A 21,818-nucleotide genomic window follows, 5' to 3' on the forward strand; every position below is an offset into this window, starting at 1 on the left:
TTCTCACGAACCACATATTATGAAATTCTTATCCACGAGCCATTGTTATAATTCAGTGGGCTACAAATGGTTTAGCAACCCAAGCAGGAGGCCCGCTTTCTTTTAACTAGCTGTTTTTATGGCTACCAGTCATTGGTCATGGACTAAGGCCGTACACATCAACACGGACATGGCTCGTAATGGAAACAGTCTTTTTCTTTGCTGTTTTAAAAAGTTTCTCATAAACACGGCATCGTTTCAGGAAATGTCTCCATGATGTCTCCAAAATGTTGAATTTGTTTGTGGTAAGGTTGAGAGAAGGCTCTTATTGACAGCTTCAACCTTCACATTTGTTACGCACGGTTATAACATTCTCTTTCCCCCTTTGCTTTTCTTGGTAAAAATCTCGACCTTGTGTTCCACAACACGTCATTTTTTTCTATCCCTCTATCCCTCTATGACCTGCCACTGTAAATAATTATATTTAAAATACTTTCACCCTTGGTAACTGTTGGCATCTTGTCAGACTTTCTTTAACTTCTCTTGCTCAAATTCTCTCTATGACGCAAGAAGGAAATGAAGTAATAAGGAAATTCAAATGGTGGTGATGTTAAATGACACTGGTTTGTGAAAGTCTGTTGATCGTCCTTTCAAAATAAAATAGAATTTGGTTGTTAAATGGATCAAAAATCCCATTCATGCGTTTTAACCAGTATAAAGGATTTACACTTTATGAACACTAAATGCTTTTTCTCATTACTTTTAGCGCTTGAGTTTAGTCACACATCCACACGTTGGTGTAAATCAATCAGATGGAGACTTGGGGCAAACATTGCAAGGCACAATACTCTATACCTTATGTGTTACCACTGCCTATTCGTAGCACACAGACTCGCACAGATCTCCCAGGGACTTCTAATAATGACGGGGAGCTGATGCAAATCATGCTCCAGTTACCATTTCTGATAGCTCTATTTTGCAGCAGCATAAAATAAGTGTCCCTCTTCTTTCAGCACACAATTAGACAAGTCACTGCTGTGCGAGAAATCAGGTCACGGGGACCTTTTGAAATGATGGTGAACGTGTTAACAGTCCATTAGATGAAAACACGATACAGTGCTGTCTGTACACACTGTGGGCTTATTTCCCTGCACATGAAATCCTCTTTAATAACAGAGATCAGACCCAATCACTCATGAAGGGGTTTCCTCTTTCACTTTTATTCAGTGAGTGCAGATATTTTTATGTTTTTTATCCACATGTGGAGGAAGTGTATATATATATATATATATATATATATACACACGTATATACTGTATGTGTGTATATGTATGTATGTATATATATATATATATATATATATATATATATATATATACACACGTATATACTGTATGTGTGTATATGTATGTATGTATCTATCTATCTATCTATCTATCTATCTATCTATCTATCTATCTATCTATCTATCTATCTATCTATCTATCTATCTATCTATCTATCTATCTATCTATCTATCTATCTATCTATCTATCTATATATATATATATGTATATGTGTATATATGTATATGTGTGTATATATATATATATATATGTATATATATATATATATATATATATATGTATATGTGTATGTTTTTATGTATATCTATATGTATGTTTTGGCTGTGCCTCTTCACCCACCCAACATCTATATGCCTTCATCTTTACCGAGTTGAGATGGATGGTGTTTGGTTGCAGTTCTAGAGAACTGTTTGTTGCTGGTATGCTAGGCTAAATGTACCTGACATACAGACTGATCTCAAGTTTCCACAATTTTGTCATCGACTGACCAAAATCTAAGGTCTGTTCAGAGTTATTTAGATGTTCAGAGTGCTGATTCTGTCACTTTTAGGTTGTGAACTCTCTGCCTTAGTTACCTCATGGTTGTTTTTTCAGCACGACCTACATTTCATTATTTTAATTTTTTTTTGTCAAAAAAGCAACATGGTGTTTCCTGTCTGGCCCAGTTAGTGCTGCTTTATACACAATATAATAATACTTTCACAAATACATGTCTTATTTGAACTTTTATGACTCAATTTTATGAAGAAATTAAGAATATTCTACCCACTCGCTCTGTTTTCTTACAGTAAGATGTGCCTAAAAATAAGGATTATTATTCAACAAAAGAAAAAAAAGGCACATGATGGGTTAATGAATTGTCCTTATACACATTTGTGTCTTGTGGAAACAATTCTGGGAGTCATGTAGCACAATGGTTGGTCTCCCACTCCTGCAGAGGCACTTCCCCCGAATGACTTGTGAAGCCATATAAGTACATCACAAGGGATCAACTGAGAAATCATCTCTTGTTTGCATTGTAGCTTCTGCCTATAATGTGACAAAGCACTGCTGCTTTACAAACCAGTGGCCGTAGGATTTAAAGACGGTGTGATGGCGCCCTCTGTTGTCATTTAGCAGACACTTGACACTGAGAGACATTCAAAAGAACTGCTGAAGTGAATTTGGACAAAGGACATTGCGTACTACAACTTCAGGTTTAACTGCAAGTTATATATAATTTAATACAAAGTAAAGGATAATATTGGCACCACCACATAACTGAAGGGAGGCTGGAGGATGAGGTTATTGGAATAAATTATTTAAGATGGATGCTTTTTATTACAAGTAAACCTGTAAATTGTGGTTTTAGCCTTTTTTTCATTAGCAGAAAATCACACAACCACACTGATAAAAAAAAAAACTCTTCACACATCTGTTTTTTTTTTATGTGATTTGCATGTGTTGTAGCTCCAAGTGTGTTTGTGCATAAACATTATTGAGATTATATCATGAAATTGCTAGATTATGATTGAAGAAACTGATGTTGTTATATGTTTTGTTTTTGAATTGTTGCCCGACCTTTACTGAATGACACAATCTTTGTTGTAAACTAGTCAGTCCCCCAGTTACAAAGCATTAACACTGACAAGTCTTAGTTGTCTTAATACTTTATAGCACTGTTTGTGAATTGTTCTTTAATGTCATCACTTTTTACAAGTTAGAGTCATCGAGTCGAGCGACCACAAGATATTTAAGACAAATGAGCAAAGTTTTTTTTTTTTGTTGAAAAGAAGTAATTAAAAGTCTAACTTGGACTAATATAAAAGGGATGTTGCATGTTCCCTGTTGTAATAACTCTAGTATTCTGTTAGTAATCTGTTCCTCATCTCCCTGGTATTTGTTTCAATAATGAAATCAAAGTTGAGAAAGGACAAATGAATGCAACAGGATCAGACTATAAAAATGCTTCGGCTCATTATGAAACTTACGTAGGGAAACTAGATTGTGACAGCCTGCGACAGTTAAAGTAATTGTTGTCATACACTGCATCTGTTGAAATAAGACTTCTAGGTTTTCAGAGAGTTTACTTCACCTCTATGCAAAGTGGAGACATTTAAGATGTGACATTCACAGGACTTTCTGTTTGACTTCCAAATCGCTAGCATCTATTCAACAGTGTCAGGAATTGAATTGAATTTCATTGTCTGTCTTTTCGTCCATTTATTTTTTGTCCGTACAGTTGTTTTACAGATGTTTTTGGGCGAAAACAAGTTTGTTGCTCCAGGTTGCTGGGAAAAACAGGAGATGTTCACATTTGAGAAGTTGTATTACACATTTATTATGAAATCATTTCAATCGGAACCCAGGGCTAGTTTGAAACTCTAGTGGCATCATTCAGTTTTCTCTCATTTTCTGTACAAACTGATGCAAAAGGAACCAAATGTGCTTCTCTGTGGCAACAATTGAAGTCCACACAATTCTCCTCTGTGTCCTCTAGGTGGAGCCATATCGTTACAGATCAGCTCATCAGCTCAGCTGCTAATTTTTAACAGAAGGTTGTGGTAAAGCTGTTCCCTGAAACATATTTCTGCGAGAGATGCGTCATACATGACATTACTACTTAATATTCTTTTTTATCTAACAATACACGTGGCCTTGAATTAAACTTGGTAAGAATGTAGGCTTTGGATCGATTTGTGGTATTAGATGAAGATAAAATGTTAAATGAGTACAGGGCTTAAATATCCTGTTGTATTCAGAGGTTAAATTGTGTTTACATGGCCCAGAAAAGGAAATACCTTTTTATTGTTTTGAAAAATATGTTCTGTCCTTACTACTGTTTGTTGTTTTGAGAGGCATTTGATGGGAAAATCACAAGTGTTATTTTTTGTGGTTGTTAAGGCAAATGCCATGTCAAAGTCATGTTTTGTCTCATGAGACACTGCTCTCATGTGTTGGTGTCGTTTGCAATTACTTTCTCTCTTTTAAAATTAACAATTATACAATATACAAAACAATTATATACTTGGGTATTTGCCCTAAACCATTGACTTTTGTGTTTTGATCCCCCTCTGTAAAATCACTTTAAATGGGGAAAGGTGTTTTATGCAATATTGCATAAAACACCTTTTTAAATTATCTTGGAGTTAAAGATAATTTAAGCTCTGCAGTATGAAATCAACACTTTTCAGAACAAAAAATAAAAAAGAAAGACCCTCTCAGTTGAACTTCTTTCAAGTTCATCTCTGTGGTACTTTCTCACATGCAGATCATTTCCTGTCCTATACGTCCATCCACAACAGGTAGGCTATAGGTGCTCCCTGTGGGTCGGCAGGCCTCAGGAAGGGCTTCGGCTACCTCTGAATCAGGTTGTGCTGTACAGTGTCATAGGTATAGGCCTGTGATGGATCATGGCACAGTTGGCCTTTGCCTGTTCTTTCCCGTCTTCCACTAAGTAAACGTTTCCCTCTGCGCACAGTCGTTTATGAAAGCTCCTTTGCGCAATACTGGCATACACACAACATCTGTCCATCAGCCTTGACTTTTATTTTGTGTGTGTGTGTGTGTGCGTGCGCATGTTCTCTTATTTGTCTGGTGTCCATCTTTTCATCTGGCAACGGTAACATGAGGTCTTGTTTCAGGACTTAGGGATCACAGCAGACTTTTTTTTGCACAGTATCATATTGCACTCACTGTCTGTCTTTATGTAATTATTTATTTTGTCATTTACAAGGGGTAGTTGCACAATAATTGTTTGCATAATTATGTCATAATGGGCAACATTCACAGTCATCAACTATGTCAGCACTTGCGTATTGTTTATTTACCACTCTGTCTACTTTAGGGACTGTGTGGTCCACAGCTCAGAGAAATATTTGTGGTTGACACTTGGCAATGTTGTTTTGCCATACTGCGATAAGAAGTGTTTAAGTTTAAGATGGTTTCGTCATCCAGAAGGTGTCAGGATAATGCAGAGAGAATTGAAACGTTAACTTCTAAGCTTCTTTCTTTTATGCTTCTGATACTTATACTTATTGTCTGTCTGTTATTGTAGATTATTCGCTGTTGTGATGTCGTCAATTGCATTTCGAAGTTGTATTTATATACATATTTTGAGTTCTACGAGTGTCCCTGTAAAGATGGATGATGTTATTTTCAATGTGATATGATTTTGTCCCCTTTTGAAGTTGGGTAAAAAAACATGTGGAGTCCATTGGCTTTAGTCAAAACTCTCTGTGTGGGATTTAGTTTGTGCAGTTTGTATTGTGGTAGCCTACACACTCATTTTCCTGATTCAGTCCATAGCCTTTTCTATCTTCACCATCTTTCGCACACATGTTGAGTGCAGTCAGAAAGTATTAGGACAGTCAGTGGCACATGTTTTGTGGTGCTGGCTTTGTACATAAGCACACTGGATTTGAAATGAAACAGACTTTATGGTTAAAGTGCTGACTTTCAGCAACAATTTGAAATGGTTTTTACTGGTAACATAACTGGAGTCATAACCCTGCTCATACGTACCCAGAATTATAAAATAGATAAAAAAGTTATTTGAGTTAACAGTAAATAAAATCATCAGATTCAACATTTTGGTAATGGATCATGTTTGCAGCCTTCTTCACTTGGGACTTTTCATAAGAGCTTTTTACCATATGATCACTTTTTTTTTTGCATGTCAACAAGGGCTTAAAGACAGGCTAATACTTGGCCAATCGTGTGTTCCACTTTGTCTGCAAACAAATAAATACACACTATGTGGACGGCTTGTTTGATGTTTGACGATCACTCTCCATAAACTATTGGACTGTGTATGAAAATCTGCACACCACTCGCATCATAAACTAATAGTTGCTGTTTTATTTGTAAACCAATGTGCCGGATTCCTCAGCCAAAAAAAATGATGAGCAACATTTTATTATTTTTTTTGTCCTAATGCTTTACGACTGCTCTGCATACACACATTACAGGTCAGTTAGGAGCAGATGAACCGCACTGACCCTTTCTGTCTCCTGGCCAAAGCACAGTCCTCAGCGCATGCCTGTATCATGTGAATATGCCATATATATCACCTGGATATTAGACCAAGCACATATTTGCATTTATTTGAATTGGCTGTGTAAGCATGTCACTGGATAGTCCCAGTGAAAATGCAGGCATCATCTTCACTAATTTTGATATTAGAGCTTAACTTAGGTGGGCTTGGACTCATGGAGACCACAATCTGGTTCTAATTTACTATTACATAAGCACTTTGAAACAGTTGTTTTTGAGCAGCTTGTAGCAGGAAAAATGGCTAAGAAAAAGACTAACAAGGAAGCAGTTCAAAAGCTTATGTGTAAACAGGTGTGTAAACAGTTTTCAGGGTGTTGTTTGATTGGTTTTCACTGTGTCCACCATTCCACCAACAACTCTGTCTCTCCGTAGTTAGTGGGAGGCGAACAGGTTTAGAGGGGTTGAGTGTGGGCACAGCTGAAAGTGAAGGATAAAGGATGTACCTGATGTAAACATCACATGACAACAAAGGCATTTACGATGGCGCAGGATGAAAAGTAGTGTAGATGGGTGAGAAAGGGTAGGTGAAAGTGTATTTGGGTTTCTGAGGCTGGCCCTACAAAGCATCCGCCAGTCACAACGAAGGGGCCCAAAGCGTGTGATTATTAATTACCGATGGCTTCGCGGCCTTTGGAAATCAGGGGGCCGCACACATCAGATGTGTGGAATAGGCAGAGCAGCGAAAAGCCTGTCATTATCATCACAGAAACAATGCTCGAATTTGGCTGTCATGCATTTTTGCCTAATTGACTGTTTTGATGCAGAGTTTTTTTTTTTTTCTTTCTCCATTTTGTTTTTGAGGGGGCACCGATGCCTCCCACTCTACGGTCTTGATGAGGAGAACTTGGTGGGCTTTCAACTTCACGCAGCAAGAACCTTCCGGAGGTTCTTTGATGGCAAGAAAAGCCCCTGGAGATCTCAGGGGCCTCATTGGCCTCCATTTATGTTTTGGCACCGTAACACTCCATTTTTGATTCCTGACAAGAAATGAGTGAAGAGGATAAGTTATGTTGGTAAGGCATAGAGTCTGTTCACTTGAATGTATGTACTATGTAGTGTGTGTGTGTGTGTGTGTGTCTGTGCTGTAGAGTGGTACTTTATGTGTATGGGATATTGCGATAAAAGCGAGAGGCCAGGGACCCACAAAACACACGAGGGGTCTTCTAATTTACATAATTAACTGTTGACACTAACTGTGCTTAATGAAGGCCTATTGAAGTCATTGACCCTTTTACACAGCCAGCCCCTGGGAATGAGACAGAAGCTCCTCCAGCAAAGGTTAAAACAATGTGTCTGGTTAACTTCCGACAAACGCGCCGAAACGCTCCCAAAGTTTCAAAGATTCATGCTCAATGGAAGAGGTTATGGCACAGAACGACCTACGATTTCCCAGAGCTGAAATGCCACCAGATATTTGGCTTTGGTGTCTAATCCCTCATTATTAGCTTTTGTTCTACGGAAATTTGCCTGGTCACCGGAACTTTGATAGCAGTGTTTCAGAGGCTGTAATTTAATTACACATTAACAATATCATTATCAATATTTGTCAAAAGAAATTATAATATATGGACTAAGGACCCTGCACCATGTTGTAAGTGTAGGTCTATAGCATTTAATTGTAAAAATGGGGCCTCTGAACTTACATGCTATAGATTGTGTTGTCTGTGAGGAGCAGATTGTATTTATTTTTCCTGTGTAAGTCTTTTAATAGACAATGGTGGCATGAGCCCTGCTTTGGCCATTAAATACCAGGAATTAAGAAAAAGCTTACAGTGTGCACCCTCTGTAAGATCGGTGGCCAGAGTACTTCTGACCACTTAGCATATGGCTGTGATCCCCTTATACCTCCTTTTAAATAAATTCATGTGCTGCTTAGTGTTTCTGTCTGAACAAAGGCAGTCAATTCTACTCTACTTTTAAATCAAGACAGTCTGCTCTGATGCATTTTAGTGCCAGGCATGAAGTGGAATCTGGCTCAACATGTACACAGTTTATCTGGATCCAGGACATTAAGAAGGTCTTCCTGACCTGGAGTGGAAACCTCAGTCGCACACGTGTACTGTTTCATCTAAATATAATTGTATGTCGTCCAAATTAGCAGTAAAATATTATGGAAAATAATATAGAAAAAAAGACTAGCCAATATGTCATTTCCAGCATGTTTAGTCACTCGAGGACTTTGGATTGCAATCAGGAGACAAACACCATCTGTTGCACAAAGCTGTCAAACATCACAACAATTTTTTTTTTTTTTGTGTGATTTCTCCAGAAGCCACAGACGTCTTTAACCTGTTATGACTAATTGCTTATTATGCTTCGGAGACCACTTGGTGCTCCCTTAATGTCAATCAATACTCAAAAGTCATGACACTTCCCTTTGTGGAAATGCCACTGTTCTCCTTTTGGCGTCACTGTTAATCATTGACTGCTAATGGCTTTTCCATTTTGTCGAGCTTAAAAGCCTCCAGAGTCATATCTACCAGTGTGACGTTGAGGGGGATTCACTCTCCCCATAGAGTTTGTCACAGACAGCCAAAGGAAGCTTGTTTTTTTTCCTCCCGTCCTCTTATTCCACACACTTTACCGTGTTCAACGAGGTCATTGGGGATGTTATGAATGATCATTGTGAATCTGTTTGCATTGAAAAGGCCTTTCCAATCTTCCCACCCCCTACCCACACTCATCAACCTAATTCTCGGCTACCGCTCAATGTATAAAAAAACAGATTTATTGTTCAGTTGGTCCCCATCAGGTTTTTTTTTGTCTCAAAGGGGCCTGGAGATAGTTGATGGGAATGGGTCTTTCATATTTAAGGACAATGTCCTAAAGCTTGAAACTTTCCCACACTTGTTTAAGGAAGAATGGGGGCCCAAAGACTCTTTTTAATCAAAAATGGAGTTTGTCATCGATAGAATGATGCTGTATGATTATATACTATAACTGATGTAAGTGGGGCAAGCACCCTCCCTATCCACCCACCCTTTTTATGTCTGTGAGATGGGGCGCCCCCCACCCCCCTTGGTTCTTGCACACTGGTTTGAGGGCCTTCAAAAGGGGGCCCCTCAAGCTTTGATCCTCTATATGGGTGCGGAAAAACATCTTTTTGCCCTACACTTTGCCCAGGAAACCAAAGTTTTTGCCGCCGCAGTATGCTAATGCAGCCAAGCTAATCACCCTTCCCAATTACAAGATTTATATACCGTAATGGCACCCAGTGGTACCCCTTTACCCCTCAATTCCATGGCCCCCTATCTACCCTCCGGATATCCCATGGAGCAAAGGTGTCTTCTGTCTATGAATGCAGCTGCCTTGCCACCACCTCAGCCTCTTGCTTTCTTTGACAAAAGGGGGTAACATGAAAACAGTTCTGTGGGTGGGCCACTTAATGCTGTCCCCCTCTTTCTCTACCTAATGTACTTTTCCAGTAAATGTCGTGAAACACACAGTAGCTCCAAGGTATGCTCCAGACAGATAAATGTGTGCGAACTTGGGGGACTGTGGCCCCTCAGCCTCTTTAGCATGTCGAGAGTACCCACTGTTTGGATTATACTTCTTCTATCAATATCAAACCCATCGAACCTACTTCATCCCTTGCCCATGATATAAGCGAGCACTCTTGGTTCCATAATGTTCTTTTGCATCTTTTTCTGCTTTTTAGGTCATTTAAAATACTGAATGTTTTTTTTAGGGGTGTAGTCTTTATTGTACATTTGTAAGAAATATACTTGGCAAAATGTAGGGAAACATTGTTAATCCCCAGACTGAACTACAGCACATTTGAAGTTCCCTTTGAATGGGACAAACATGGAGCCTGTGAAGTGCTGGCTGAACCCACCAGAGCTCTTGGATCTGTCCCAGGTTCTCCTCAGGTGAACTTTTGTACTGCTTGTTGAGAGTGGGAACAGGGATACTAACTCAAAAGATAATCTGTTTGTTTTTCAAACTTCAATTATAGACCGTGTGAAAGATTAAGAGGAACTCTCTCTTAGCAATCGGATTAAATAATGCACTGCATAATACAATCGGGGAAATGTTGGATTTGAGCAATCATAATGCTTAATATTTAAAGCCTCAGAGGGTTATGGGTAGAGCTGCAACTAATGATTATTTTCATAATCGATTAATCTGTCTATTATTTTCACGATTAATAGTTTGGTCCATTAAACGTCAGAAAATGCTAAACAATGTTAATCAGTATACAATTTGTAATGTATACATACTGTTGATTTGCTTTGACATGACGGATGGAATTGTTTTTCAAAATTGATTACACTGAATTGGGAAATTCAAATACTTTTTAATTAAACTGTGCCCATGGAAGTTTTCCATTCATATTTTGCCACAACAGTTTTAGTATTTAACATTGGTGGCTTAACATGGTGGCAGTTATATTATCTTATACCATTTAATGAATGTTTTGGGAACACTTTAGTTTAGGGAACACATATTCACCATTAACTAGGTGCTAACTAACATACAAGTAGGCCTTTGTTAGTAATCATTAAGTGTGCATTAACACCTTATTCTATATTACGACACAAATTAAGATTTTTCCTACATAAGGTGTTAATGTGCTTAATATTTACTAATAAAGGGCTAGTATGCTACTTGTATGCATTTTAGTAAGCACCTAGTTAATGGTGAATATGTCTTCCCCAATCCAAAGTGTTACCAAAGTTTTTTTTTTTTTTTTTTTTTTACTGTACAGGAATTTTGACTAGGATTCACCTTGACTGGTATAACACTGTACTGTCATTCCATTAAAACTAGATGCATTGTATAGTTTAGGTAATACATGTAAGAGCCTTTTGCACGTGGTTAAGGAACGTGTACTTTCTGTTATGCCCACACACACACACATTCACACACACATGCCTTTTGTATGTGTGTGTGAATGTGTATGTGAACCATATCAGCGGGCACTTACTGCCACTTCCAGATGGTGCTGAAAACAAACAGGGCTACACTGTAGGACCCCTCAATAGGACCGTCTAGACTGGTCCCTGACCAGACAGATACAGCCTCCCATCAAATTAGCGTTTGTCAGCTTTATGGTAATGGTCTGCAACAGTCTTCCTGTCAGTGACATCAAGATTTACAGCACTGACACCCACCCACATCCCCCTGCTTCACACTACACATATATTCCATCCTGACTACTCCCTTTATTCTACAAAATCACCCCAGCCTTAGTCGCTTTCTCTCAACTTACTTCTTTTCTTAGTCGCTGCTTATTGCTGCTGAACAACTCTTGCCCGCCACCCGGACTTATCTATGCAAATGGGAGGAGAAGTTGTGGAAATGGTTGTTTGTCAGGGAGGTTCGTACAAATGCTGAGACCATCAAACTCCTCCTGCCTTCCTTTCTGAAAGTATCACAACTGCAGCGGCAAAACCACCCAAGCCCCTCTGCCTTCTTAACAATGGGTTGTGTCAGAGTTTCCTATTAATCCCCAGTGATGAGACTGAAGTGTTTTTGGGTAGAAGGTTTTGGGACTGGGGAGGTGGTAGGAGGCGAAGGTGGTGGTGCATTGAAGTTTTGGGGGTGATGTAGAGATATTGAGTGCTTGAGCGTTTAGAGGGTGAGGAGTGAGGGGATGAGGGGATACATTATTTGGGGTGGTGGTGGTGTGTGAGTAGAGGACAGACAGAGAGCCCCATGTATGCGGATTAGCGTCACCCCCTCTTTCATGTCGACGTTTTTTTGGGAGGTAACCCGATCCGTGGGCCCTAGCACTAGTGAACCCAGTGGGAAAGGCTTCCTGACAGATATCCCGTCCATTCTCAGCCCAAATGTTTTTCCAAGGCTACGCCACTGCCTTTGATCTGACCTCCTCCAAAACCAAGTAGGGTCACAAGCTACCATGTCAGGCAAGCTCTGGATTTGCTTAATGACAAGGGACATAGAATGAAAAGGGAGAATGTAGAGGTGGTTACTTTTCATTCAGAAATCTTGCCCCATAATATTTGTCTATCTGTCTTGGTTATCTTTCAAACTGGACTTTTCGTTCAGTTGGTCACGTCCCCTCAGTCAAACGATACACCACCTCAAACCTCTCCTCCTAAATAGGCATTTCTCTCTTGTGAACAATTTTTTTGATATTTAGATTGGACGTCCTTACTTGTGTGTTACTTCATTGGAGCTGTGTGTCTCACTGTATTTTGATTTCTCTTGGTTTGTGACAAGAAAATGACATTTCATTTACAGTAGCCAGTTATAATAATGCACTGATTCTCCCTCTGCAGTGCAATATATGCAGTGTGCTCCAGCAGAAAGCTGGGGGGCGCTCTAACTTCACTCTATAGATTTCTCTGTGTGTGTGCGTGTGTGTGTTCCAGCTTGTCTCCTTGTCCAGACACCTTAGCATCAGGGCAATAGTGTTGTTCAAGCTCTGAAACGAGGGCCAGACAGGCAGAAGTGGGATGAATGAATTGGGTAAGGGGGTGATAGGAGAGAGAGCGACGGAGAGGGAGAGAGAGAGGCGAGTAAGAGGATGTTGCTTCAGAATAAGGGGATAATATGCCTGCAAAACAGTGACAAGCAAATCAGCTTTAAAAACAGGGCCTCCCCTACACTCACAGACACGCAGGCATAATGGGTTATGGGTTGTTTTGTCAACTTAAGTAAGACACGGTCTACTTCACTAGATGGGATATTGAGCTGGTGCAGACAGGGTCATCTTATTATTGCTGTATGTCTGTCATTTTAGTCCAGTCTCTGTGATGTTGTGTTAAAGGTGTTGAAGTCAACAGTAAACATTCATCATTCACTGCGTCAAAAAAAAATAAATTCCACACTAGATGGGCATTTGTCGAGACATGGAATGGGAGCGATGTTTATCCCTCAAATGTTTCAGTGTACACTTTTTTTGTGTGTGTTTGTACGGGGATCTATTTCGGATGCGGGAGTAATGAATGGCACCTGTTTAGTGTCCTTAGTTGCCTATTATTTTTGAAGTGCAGTAAATCTTGCATTTCATCACCTGTGGCTACAGCTGAAAGCATATCACAGTGCTCGCTGCCAAATTCACATTTCATGTGTTATATCTTGCAATTAAAGTTTTAAGAAACCAGTCAGTCATGCGTGTAGCGACAAGTTTCATGCCTCCAGGATAATCTTGCCTGCATCCTCTGGGAAGAAAATGTGCTGTCATGAGACGAAAGGCAAGTGGTGACAGCGGTGGTCATCGCAGGGTTGGTAGAAGAGGTTTCCTTAACACATAAGGAGGATATACGTAACCAGATGTCCTGGTCTGAATAAAACATGCGTTATGTTATGAAACTAAAGAAGGTGTGGTGGTGCGTGGTTTGTACCAGCGGGGGGGACCTACAGTAAGTCTGATGTTGTATGTGGTTGGCGCAGTAACAGCGAAGCATGGGTAGGGTCCTGTGTGCAGCCTTGTGTGTCCAGCATATCTCTCTCGGCCCTTAACCAGAATGGCATGCAGTGCGCCCCACACACACCCCCTTCCCCTCACTGTACTAAACCACACTGTGTCCCACAGTGCACCCCCATCCTGCTTCAAAGCGGCAAATAACAACAACAACTGAAGGGGAGAAGATGAATGAGGATGAATGAATGTGCCCCCTCCACCACCCCCTTGTGCGTACACCCCCTCCACCGCCCTTTTCCCCCTCTATCCTTCCTTCTGTCCCGGACGAACTGCCTTCCTCCATGCCCCCCTGTGCTCCCGCCCTCTGCTTACCCCTGATTTTGCAAGCCTGTGTTATGACTGTGACCGGTGTGTATTACACACATATCTGTTAGCACCACTCCTCCGTAGGGACGCCCATATAAAGGACTGTCATTTCCAAAGGTCAGGCGTGAGCCCTGCACACAAGTGTTGTCCCGACACTTGGTCTGGAAAAATAAAAACGGGTTGCTTGACCATCCGTGTCCTGTGTCTGTCTACGGCGGCTATGACTCTCAGACACCAGTGTCTCGGATGTCCTTTCCCTTTTTTTCCCCTCCCTCCCTCCTCCCACCTCCTCTTTTCTTTGCAAGCGTTTTACTGTTGTTGGAAAATCATGATACCCAGCTTGTGTAATTTGGCAGGCAAAGAGGAAGTCATTTATACCTATCTCTTGGAAACTGTACTTAAATGTGATACTGCAGTTTTTACGAGGCATTATTAAACTCATTAGCACCATCACTGGACCCAGTGCAAACTGTTTGAGCACATCACTTGATCTGTAAACTACCTTCTGAGGGGAAGTGTGGTACACCACCGGTGTATTGATGAAGGATGTGACCATGTGTGGGGGCTTTTTAATTCTTAACGCATAATTTGTGTGCCTGAGGCTGATACAAAACATGTAGTAATGACTTGGTTTGAGAGTGACACATCTGCATCCTAGCTATAGGATTGTCATAGTTTCCAGATTACACACACACACATGATGTTAGCCCAGTTCAGGTGACTCAGTCATCAGGCACTTACCCTCTTATAAACAAACTGAAGATCCTGTGCACCCACTGAACACTCCAACATCAAATGTGTTGAAGTTTTCCATGGGAAATAATGAACCAGATGAAAGGTAAATCATAAATTATCGCTGAAAAACCATGTTCTCACATTGTGTGTGTTTAGTCTGTCTCCTCCAAATTAACACCTTGATGCCAATACTATGGAATAACAACAATAAATGACACGGAAGAGAGCCTTTATTATTTGCAACGCAATATCACGTATGCAACTGTTTAATAAGACCAGAGAGACCGAAGCTTCTGCCAATGAAAATGATTCAACTTTCTTTGAAGCATTTTCTAATAATAGATACACTTCTTGTACAAAAATGTACATTCCATACATGTGAAGTATGAAGATCAACGACACTTGATTCGTAGTAGTTTAGTACCCAAATTAAAATAGTTATAAATGCCCTTAACTGCCTTGTCAAACTCTGCGGATAAAAGAAGTGTTCTTGTCTCGAAATGATTTCATTATGTCATACATGACATTCAGCAAGCTGTCGTGGCGTTGCCAAGCTGAACATCTTGCGTTTCAGACATCTTTTACATGCCGGCTGTGTAGTGTCCATGAGCCTGTCCGGACTGTTGGATTTTTTAATGGTTTGTTCCAATGGTTCAGGTGGTAAATACATTTCTACACGATTGTTTATAACTCACTTACTAAAATGGTTCATGGTGTTAAACGTTGCCATGTTCCTACACTAGTGTTGTATCTATACTCATCAACCAAAAGAGTGTGGTATTTCAGTTTGGATAATAGCCAAACACCTGAATAAACACCATTTTATGCAATGATCCTGAAAGACTGCAAACATGTTGTGGGCAAAGCAATGCATTAAACAAACACTGCAAGTGTTTTATTACCAAACGGTGTGTTCCCAAGCAGAAAATCCAAATGCACCATGCATATTATTCTTGCAGATTTGGCAGAGGATGTCACCCAGCAGGAGTATGTGTGGGCCATGCACTACTTTTATCATTTGACAACCCCAATGTTTAGTTCTTAATATCCAACAGAAAACCAGTCCAAAGAAACTGGAAGCTTGTTGGGGTGCCTCAATTTGGATCATGCTGTCATGCCACTGCCCGTTTTCCTGCCCTGTGGTCTCATGACGGCAGCCATGGAGTACGAGAGTGAAATATGAACTAGTCTGCTGCAGTGAAAGTGGCCGCCTCCAACTCACATTTATTACCTCTAAAAATACAAAGTGGTTTTCTAAAACAAGCCTGGCTCCTGTTCTGTCCAACTACATCAGGTGCATTTGCAACACCATGGGTTATGACTCACTGACAAAACAGATTTATATGAATGGTTTAACGTGCCTTTTATTGTGGCTGAACACGATGTCTTGATCTCTTTTCCATGCACACTATCCAAATATTAATAGGTCGGTGATAAGAATGCACATCAACTGAGGGTCATGTAAGGTCAAACGTCTACATGCTGGTGCTGGTTCAGGTACATAGATCTGTTTCTGAGGCCCTTTGCATTTTTACTACTTAAATATAAAAAGCAAGTAGTGATTGCTTGGTGGCTTGGCCCAGTCGTTGCCATGTTTCAATGGGTTGTCAGTCTTCACATCAGACACCAGGGTTGGCAGAGGCTAATATGAGGAGAAAAAAAATGATAACTTGGCTGTATCAATAATCAGTTACTGCTGATCATGTAACAACTTTTTAGTTGACTGTCTCCATATCTTCAAAATGTAGCTTTGGGCAACTGGACTTGTTTTAGTTTAATCCAAAAAGTCTCAAATCACAAAGATTAGTACATAATTGTACTAAATTAAAATTCTCAAAGCTATAACCTAACCCTGAAATGGCCTTATCTTATCTTACAAGTGCAACAAGACAATTCAAGGAAGTGTCAGAGGGGGGAAAAACTGCAAGTAAATCATGGGAACATTTTATTCATTTGTGAAACTTCAACTTATCATAACATCATCATAGAATGTAGCCTAGGAACTTGTCACAACACAAATGATGGGCTACACAAAACTGCATGTAAAACTGTAAATGTATAACTTCAGTCAAATTTAAACAAATATTAACAAACGGCTTAATAGAAACAGCAAACTGAAACACTTGAATGAAATGTGTATGAGATTAAAAGCTTTGTATGGGAATCGACTGTGTTGAAGAAACACCGGTCACAAGGCACTTACGCGTTTCTGTCGCCCGAGCAGCTGACTGTTGTGGGTCTAGCTCCTCCATACCATTGCTCTGGTACCCCAAGGGAAGGGCACTGTAAAGTTGGGGCCAGTTATTTTGTGTAAGGGTTGGATTAACGAAGTGCTGTCAGATGAACGTGTGTATGTTCATTTGGTAGAATAAGTTATCACAAAGTGGTATTTACGGTACTTTGTTTTACATGTGTTCCCCCATCTGACACAAAAAAAACGGTGTTGCCAAACTTTTGATTTCGCTTGAAATTCTTCTTAAGGATGATCTGACTTGCCTGGACACACCCTCAACTTGTATGCGTGGAAGACATGATAAGAATTAGCCACTGACAGCAATGGAGATGAGACAACTTGAGAGCAGGAATGCCAGTCAAAACCTTGATGAAGTTGGGTTTTGCTGATGCAGAATGTAAGAACTTATGCATTCCAGGTTCAACACATACTTTTTAAGGAAAGACAGTTGCAGTATGAGCTGTAATGAAAGTGCACCAATTGCTGCAAAATATTAATTTAGTAACTTTGAGTGTATCAGTTTCTGTTCTTGTCTAGAGCTCTTGTCTGTTGCCAGGAAGACCAGTTATGTCACCCATTGTTTGTGTGTGTAACTTCTATCTGTCATGCATCTTTTGAGCAGACATTTAATTTAGAAAAATACTGCCTGGCTATGTCTTCAGTGATATTTATAGTCGGCAGTGTTTCCCATTTACATAAAGCCTAGCTAATCAGCTTTTGCAACAAACAGTGAGGTAATGTCTTGGCCAGTCTCTCTGTGAAGCACAATTAAAACATGTCCAATCCTATAAGAAGCACCCGATCGATTGGGTCTAGGAATTGCAGACTTTTTATGGAGAGTGCAATGGCAAGGAGTGGCAAGTTGTTGTTGTTTCCAATATTGCTGTTTTTAATGCACAGGTGGCCTCGTAGTATAAGTTATAGTTAAGTTCTTAATATAAGAAGCTGATAAGCCTCCATACGCACAGATCTTTATGGCCCCTGATCACACCTGGTATTAACATCCATCCTGAGTGATCGGATCACAAGTTCACAGCTCTAAATAGAGATATGAGCACATGCAAATACATCCTAAATGGTTTCAGGATTCATTCTCTGACCTTATTACTGATACTGATTACCACATCATTTCTTATTTCATGGTAGCACTCATCATTGTTGTGAGGGAGGACATGAGGACAGTTGGTCGCACAGAAGAGGACACAAGGTATAGGGCAAGATTGTGGCAGACGATCCGCTGTGGCAACGCCTAAAGGGAGAATCCGTAAGAAAAAGATGGTTGCACCCGTTATAGCGCATTGGTACAGTCAGAAGCTCTCGACTTTCCCCTCTCTCTGACATGTTCTCTACCTGTCACTCACACAGACGCAAGCATACTGACAACACATATGTATGTATTTGACAGAGAAGGGGCATACCTCAAGGTAATCAAAGGCCTTTGGACATATTTATTTTGTCCTCTGCCTTTTGACCAAACTCTCCTCGTCAATCTTGTGCTGTCAAAGAAGGCCAGAGGTGGGAGCGGCATCTTTCTTTCTCACAGGGTTCACTGTGTACATGGGGACCACAGGGTCAAGCCCTGGATGTTCCTTTGGAAGTGTTGTGAAAACTGAAATAGCTGGTGGGAGCAACAGCAAGCAACCTGCTTTACTATTGTACCCATGTTTATGCTGAATAATAATAATAAGGGGCTCAATAATTAAGTCACAAATTGACGGCAACTTAATTGTCAGTTGTTCTCCGCACCATCGGCATGTGCTTCCTGACTGACAGCAGATTTCACCTTCCACAGGAATCTGAACATGTAGCTTCAGGGAAGGTCGACCTGGGGTAGAAGCAGCAAAGAGAGCGAGAAGTAGAACAGAATGACCTCATCGGACCAAGTTTTTACATGTGTTCCCCCATCTGACACAAATGTGTTTCAGATCTTTCCGTTTTTCTGGAGAGGGGAATGTTTCCTGTTTGAGTAGACTGCTGGGTTCACCAAGGAGTCGGGGGGGGGGTCAGGTTGCTCAGCCGACGTCTGGTTCCATTGAAGAAGATTCCCCACATTTCCATCAAACAGCAGCTCTGTTTTGGCACGGCTCTGAAAACTGACCCTGGTGGTCACTTGTGTCTGGGGGTCTATGGAAGAATTGAGGCCTACTCACTCTTTGCTGCTCTCGTAATGCTCTAATTTGAAGGAAGTGATGGTTGCATGTCATAGCTCTTCGGAGGGAAGGTTTGTTTTTGTTTGCTTAGTCCATCTCAAGATAAAATTTGAGCTAAGTCATGGACATTGGCCAAACATTCTTGACTTATAATAAGAAACACAGGTTTACTTTCTCATTTGTTTGCCTGTTTCTCCCCAAGTCACCCTGCCTGCTTCTTTTTGATTCACGCCCAAGCACACCTGGCGTACGTGCGCACAGATGTGCAGCAGTTCATGTACACATGTCGGTGTGTTTTCTTTCCTGTCAGACTCCTTGATTGAATAGAGTAGCAGTGCACTGCACAGGTTTCGTCCGCTGACATGAGCAGTAAGCAATCTTGTGCTGGTGTTCTTCCAGCTGAAACATGATAGCATATAAGAATGCGTCAGACTACGTGTGTGGATGTGTGCCTGCGAACACCCATGCATGTGTTGGTGTGCGCGCGCCTCTGCGCTACCTTGTCCAGACTGGTTCCTGTCTTCCTAATAAAAAGAGATTTCTCTTTAGTTTTGGATGCTGAACTCTCCACACTGGTTTAAAGATCTCATTCACGGTTCACACTGCATTTGCCCCTTAATGTCTCACAGCAGGCCCTCAGTCCCAGGCTGTGATTCATGGAGTGACAGGTCTGCCTTTGACTGCCCTAAGGGCCCAATCAGACAGGGTCCACCCAAACACACATGCAGACAAAAACATGTTACACCAGTGCTTCCATGCATGCATTTAACACTCATTTCCCTCTGCAGGTTTCCTCGTGTAGACTTTTACTGAGTATGACATAATTACATTAAATCATACAAGACAAAGATCTAGCAGTTTCAATCTTTGCCAAACTTGCTTTTTTATTTTGACATTCTGGAGGAGCACGGTTAATCATTGTATTCCTCTTGCATCAGCTGACAGTGTTTCAGAGTCAGTAAGTGTTTTTGACATGTAATGGGATTTACCGCTCTTCACATTAAAGAAATACTTCACTGATTTGTATTTAGCTTCCCAACCTCAGTTTCCCCCTGAGTCGAGAAATATCTTCAAGTCTTGAAACTGCAATGCTAATTCCGCACTTTTTAGCACCACTCGTTGGGGGAGGGGACCTCAGTCCCAGAATGTAAACAGTGTTCGCCATCTTTGCTAACAGTTACTCTAACAGGACCAAGTGTCACTGGTGGGCACGTAACACAAAAAAAGAATGAATGGTGAATATAGTTCTCAGCTCAGGGGGAAACTGGGGTTGGGAAGCACAATTTTTCAAAACTTCTACCCCTATTCTAGTAACACAAAGCTAAATGTAAATCGGTGAAGTACTCCTTTAAGACGGATGGCTATAATGGCTATTCCTGCAGAGCTGGAGAGACATGAGAGTAAATACTTTAAGGGTTACACAACTTGTTGTGATTCCATATGCAGAATCTATAAATATATACCACGTCCTCTCTGTGGGTATTTTATTCACTTGCAATTTGCATTCATTCTTTGTTTCGTTTTAGTGTTTCCGGGCACTGTGCTGTAAAGGACCCCCGCCACCGAGACCCGAGTATGATGTGGTATGCATTGGCATGACGGGTGCTGGAAAGACCAGCCTGCTCTCACACCTCTGTAGTGAGGGCAGTGACAACATTGTTCCTACCACAGGTACGTGCACATTTGAAAAAAATGATCTCCTTCAAGATGATCCTCTTGATGATCCAACATGCACATCTCTCTCTCTCTGATATACTTTCATGTTTGAAGGAGTTGTTGTCCTCTTGATTAGAACACATGGATACTTTTATCTAGGTATTGCTGCTCACCAATAGGGGGAAGCAAGTCTTTAGTAAGTCTTTCAAAGTAAGTGCACATGCCAAAAAAAACCCTCTGCTGTATGTCACTAGCCAAAACACAGCTTCTTTCTTCTAGTCAAGTGGGAGGCTGGTGTTAAGTATGTCCAGAAGAGGAGGCTTTAGGGTTAGTACATCATCCTCCTGGTAGTCAACTCTATGCTTTTGACATACAATGCAATTCCTCAAGGACACTGACATTCCTCTTTCCTCCCCTGGCTTTGTCAGCAGTCAGCTTTGAGCTGTTGCAGAAATCCCGTTTTAGCTTTAGTCATTGTGCACTTTAGCCAGTACAAAATAATTCCCAAAGGTGCTGCCTGTGACTATTAGTGTGTCTGTGGCAGGCAGCGGTTTAAGGGAGTGAACACCTGTCGCCGCCTGCCAATAAGTAGACCTTAATTGATAAAACATGTCGATTATTTGCAGAGAATAATTTGAGTGAACTTCTATAAAAATGTGATTTAGTTGTCAGCCCGGTCTGCGTCTGCCAACATCAACAGAGGGAGGATCATGTAGAACAATGAGGGGGAAGTCTCCTGTGGCTCCACCCACTTCTTACTTCATGATTTATCGCCGTTGTAATGTGCACAAACCCCACATTTAACAGTTAATTCAGATGTTAAAAAGATCACAATCACACGTGTTCCTCTTCTCTCCTAGTTTTTGAATGTTACTGGGAAAAGATTTCCCATCAAGTCAATTTTCCATAATTTGACCAACTTTAAATTTTTCACTTTTTTTGTTACTATTTTCCGCTGTATACAACCACATAAACAAACCACATAA

At 40.7% G+C, this 21,818-nt stretch overlaps 1 protein-coding gene across 1 annotated transcript in view; it reads left to right on the plus strand.

Annotated features, from left to right (window-relative positions):
* Positions 1-21,818, plus strand: part of LOC310939703 (ADP-ribosylation factor-like protein 15) — a gene marked incomplete at both ends in the record, with an annotated part of 87,977 nt that overhangs the window by 6,943 nt on the left and 59,216 nt on the right. The window contains one exon of the mRNA XM_083904518.1: positions 20,703-20,847. Coding sequence (XP_083760644.1) covers positions 20,703-20,847 — 145 coding nt within the window. The remainder of the gene's footprint in view (positions 1-20,702; positions 20,848-21,818) is intronic.

The sequence above is a fragment of the Microchirus variegatus genome (genome assembly GCF_963457635.1).
Source record: "Microchirus variegatus genome assembly, chromosome: 18".
Lineage (NCBI taxonomy): Eukaryota > Metazoa > Chordata > Actinopteri > Pleuronectiformes > Soleidae > Microchirus > Microchirus variegatus.